Source organism: Cynoglossus semilaevis, chromosome 8 (genome assembly GCF_000523025.1).
Source record: "Cynoglossus semilaevis isolate Cse_v1.0 chromosome 8, Cse_v1.0, whole genome shotgun sequence".
In the NCBI taxonomy this organism is placed as follows: Eukaryota; Metazoa; Chordata; class Actinopteri; order Pleuronectiformes; family Cynoglossidae; genus Cynoglossus; species Cynoglossus semilaevis.
In genome coordinates this window covers 10695346-10699642 of record NC_024314.1, presented here as the reverse complement: position 1 = coordinate 10699642, position 4297 = coordinate 10695346, and the positions used below count along the sequence as shown (strand labels likewise).

The 4297-nt window shown below is 39.5% G+C and overlaps 1 protein-coding gene across 1 annotated transcript in view; it reads right to left on the bottom strand.

Annotated features, from left to right (window-relative positions):
• Positions 1-1295, bottom strand: part of ace (angiotensin I converting enzyme (peptidyl-dipeptidase A) 1) — a 20721-nt gene extending 19426 nt beyond the window's left edge. The window contains exon 1 of the mRNA XM_008314773.3: positions 1056-1295. Within this exon, the coding sequence (XP_008312995.1) occupies positions 1056-1295 (240 nt within the window). The remainder of the gene's footprint in view (positions 1-1055) is intronic.
• Between the last annotated feature and the right edge of the window lie 3002 nt (positions 1296-4297).

The following is a 4297-nucleotide window of genomic DNA, read 5'->3' as shown; positions in this document are numbered from 1 at the left end:
TGTTTTGCAAATTCAGACCAGTTTTGATGACGTCATACTGTCTTCTAGATCGGGGTGTCCACACTTTTTTGACTTGGGAGCTACTTTTTGGATGACTCTAGATCGCTTTAACCAGGGTTAAACTTAAACCATTAAATATATATATTTACTCCTATGAACTGAACATATGTTATATATACCTTATCTGTGGGTCTCTAATTAATTCATGTATCTGTATGGCACAATAAGGTTTAGTACTTGCAGTATATAGTCACTACTACACAGAATACTGTATATGTATATATTTTTTTTTTCAATTGTTCATGATCTACCAGCATTCCCTTTGCGATCTACTTGTAGATTGCAATCTACCCTTTGGGCACCGCTGTTCTAGATTTTCTGTACACATTGAGAACTGGCTTTAAACATATATAGACAAAATATTAACATTATGCAGGAAAATAAGATATTAAGAATTGTAGTGACATAGTCAAAGGTGTACAGCCCTGGGGCTACCATGGCCCAGAAATACAGTGGGCTCTGAGGAAAAGATATCAACATGAGATAACTTTAAAGTATGTATGTATATTTATCTATCACTTAGTAATAAGTAGTTTATCACTAAACTGATGGACAGACAAATTTGAATTGTGTGTCTAATATGTTCTGCAGAGAAGAGAGTGGGCTGTGTGTTTACTGAACCAAAACCCCTGCATATTTTCTATTTAAGCAAATTATTTCTTTAAAAGTTTAAGACATAACCGGCCCAAGCAACAGTTCACAAGAGGCCGCTTAGGAATTTTTAGGAAAGCCGAGGATATCAGGGTTTTATTCACTGTCACACACAAACTTGGCCTGAGATGAGAAGATAACTGAGCACAAGTCACTCTGGAGACAAGTGATTAGGAATGATGTCCAAAATATGCTGCGCTAAAGAAGGAACTTTGATGATTCCCAGAGGAACCACAAGCTTGATAATGTTAATCCTCCTCTGTAAGTCGCTTTGGAAAAGTGCATGAATGTAAATGAGCGTGCATGCAAGGGTCTGTTTGAACACAAACAGAGAAATGTCCTACCTGAAGCTGAGAGTTGTGTTGTGTGATGTTGGTGTTGTAGTTCCAGCTGGCCAGGACACTCTGGAACAGTACCATTTCAGCAGTGTGGTTGTAGTCATCCAGGAACCGTAGTGCATCAAGCTTATTGTCTGTATAATTTCCTGGGACCCAGTCTTCTGGCAGAGCAGCACACAGTCCCAGAAAGGCTGGCAGCAGCAGCAGCAGCAGCAGCAGCTGAAACCTGTGCAGCCCAGTGGCCATGGTGGAGTCTCTTCAGAGGAAGGGTCGAAGAGAACAACTTGATGTGGAAGACTTGAGTCAAATAAAAAAAAAATCTTCTCCTTCTCAGCCTCTCAGCTTTGCTGCTGTTGACATCTACAGTGGCCAGAAGGCAGCTTCTTTTAAGTGCCAGTTAACCCAGCCCACACTGTTCTGCAGCCTTCCCTCTTTACCACTTTACAGCGCTGGGCAATTTACCCCCTCCATTCCACACCCTCTGCTCTCCTCTACGCTCTCTCTCTCTCTCTCTCTTTCTCTTTTCTCTATTTCTCCCTCTCTCTCTTTTCTCCCCTCCCACCCCCCCAGACAGTTTACCAGAGAAGGTTTGCCGTGGCACCTATGGTCAGATTTGATTTGCCGTGGGGAATATGACGAGGCAGCTCAGTGTCTGTCAGCCTGTCAGCTGCCTGTTGTGAGTGGTGTCTCCTCTCTGAGCAGCAGCAGAGTGGCTGTAGAAGGACTCCACATACAGTACTTTGCTCTCGGTTCCCTCCTTCAACCTAGTGACACCAATGGGAGGGGGAGTGGGAAACACAGGGGTGAAGAAAGAGCGCAAGGAGGGTGTATGGGGGAACCAGACTAAGCAATCAGAGCAGAGAAGACTGTGAGGGGTCTGCAGGAAAGAGGACAAAACAGTGGACTTGTCAGAATGAAGAAGTTGGTCAAGATGAGCTTGTAGGATATAAGAAAAGATTATTTACTGAATTTTATTTTCGTCTTTAGTTCCACATTGAAGTTTCAACTAAATAATAACAATCAACTGTTGTGGTTTTTCTTAGATTTGTGTTTTAAAATGAACAAATGGCCAGCTTGGGGCAGATTTTCTACTTGCTTATGGCTTCAAACAAGATATAAACATAATTTTCTTGGTACATTTTTGTCACAATGACTATAATAACAACCATTTGTATTGATACATTGATGTGCTCTCATCACTAGCATCAGTATAGGCAGGACTTTCTACTATGTTACTCAGCACAGCCATGGGCCCACGACATGATACGACAAGTTCTAAAACAGACTGTTAACACATCTGTTATTCCCACACTAATGTTGGACTAAGGAGTAAAGGCAGGAGTTTCACAGTTGCTCTGCACAGAAACCAGAATGACATTTCCACACAGAAAGGAACAATTGTATTTTCCCTCATTGCTTGACTCTGAGCTATTGAAATTAGCACACAAGTTTGGAAGAATGGAGTTAGTGAAATAGACAACTATAATGTGGTGTTAAGAATCTCAGACACTGAGTTGTTAGACTATTTTATTATTTACCATGAAGAACATGGATGATATTGAGATGATATTATTTCAATGATTATTTCTAGTGCAGCATCTAAGCCGTATGTGGCTGATCAGTCATTGTAATGGTCTTTGTTGTCAGTAGAGTTCAGCTGTTGTGAGGAGGAATAAATGACATGTCTTAATCTTTGTTGACATTTCCTGGAATTCTAGAGTCATTTAAGTGACTCAGATACTGCAGGTCCTGATGGAGTAGGATACAAATGCATTGCAGTTTAAACAGATTGAGCAGCAGAATAAGCTGGTGGAGGCGACTTTCCAAACCTTTAACACATTTTTAACCTTAAAAAATGTAAAATGTGAGTCTGCACCAACCTGTGAACGTAGCAGACAATGATTCATTACATTATAGAATGTAAAACTTACTGAGGTTGCTATTTGAAAAAAAAAAAAAAAAATTTCATCTAACTGATTCCATTAATTCCCATTGAATCCCACAACTAGTTTAATAACAATCCAAATCTATTTATGACTTTTCCTTCAGCTGACACTATACTATACACTTTGGTGCTTGGGTGAGTCCATGAGCAACATTTGAAGTCACGCTGTAGTTCATGAATAACAGCAGAGTTTATGGTTGACAGTGCAAAAGTAAACAGCTATCGTGGAAGAATTTAGATAAATGTGGCCAGATAAACTATCACCTGAGGTGCGGATGTAGATACAAATGTTAACTGGTTGACAAGGTAAAATACATGTGACTGTTATTGAGTTGGAAAATGTGAAGAATAAGCTACAAAAAAACTGAATATGAAACTTGTAAGTGTGAAAGAACATTGGAAACGATGAGCAGTTCTTACATCAGCAGGAGTTAATCTTTAGGTGAAGTACAATCAGAACAGATCTGTGAGTGAACAAGCTTGTAAAAAGATCTCCTTCCTCGACCAGGGGTCAAGGGTCAAATACAGTTGTAATATCGCCTGCTCTGTTGTTTATTTGTAATTTTATTTTAAGATTTGTTGTTAATCTTCACTGCCTTTGGATTGTGAGGTCTTCAGTCTTTGCAAGCAAAAAGGTCAGGACTCACTGCAGACCGGGAAATTATTAATATAGTATGTTAGTGTGATCAAAGTTTGCGGTACCAAAAAGGTATATTTTTTCTGAATTTTAACCATAAAAATGGGCATTGCTACATATTTTAAGGCAAATTAGTGCATTTTTTTTCATTTTTGAGAAACTTTTATTTTTCAAGACTTTTTTGGGAAATTATTAGTATAGTACAGGCATGGGCAAACTACAGCCCGTTTGTCTCTTTGTTTTAGTCTGGCCCGACAATCTTGTCCAAATTGTTTAACCGATAGATGGTGTAGAACAGGCTAAAAGCATTTTAGCCTTTATGCATGACTTTTACATGTAATTTATCTTTGTTTCCATAAACATGGCATCTATCAGCTCCTGAGCCGGCCTCCCTATCAAATGTTAGGATCCGTTGAGGTCCGCAAGTCAAAAAGTTTGCCCACACCTGGGTTATGATCAGGCTTGATTTAGTCGGGATGAAAGTTAGTCAGGGTTAGGTCGGGTGATGTTTAGGGCTAGTTTTAGGTTGGGATATTTAAAGCTTATGGTGAGGGAAAGTTAATCTTAACTTTATCCTGACCCTCGATTTTGTCAGTTTGTCACCAATGACTCATCGATTTTTTTTCCTACCTTTGAACTATGTCTCCAAATGCAATAAAAAGCCCC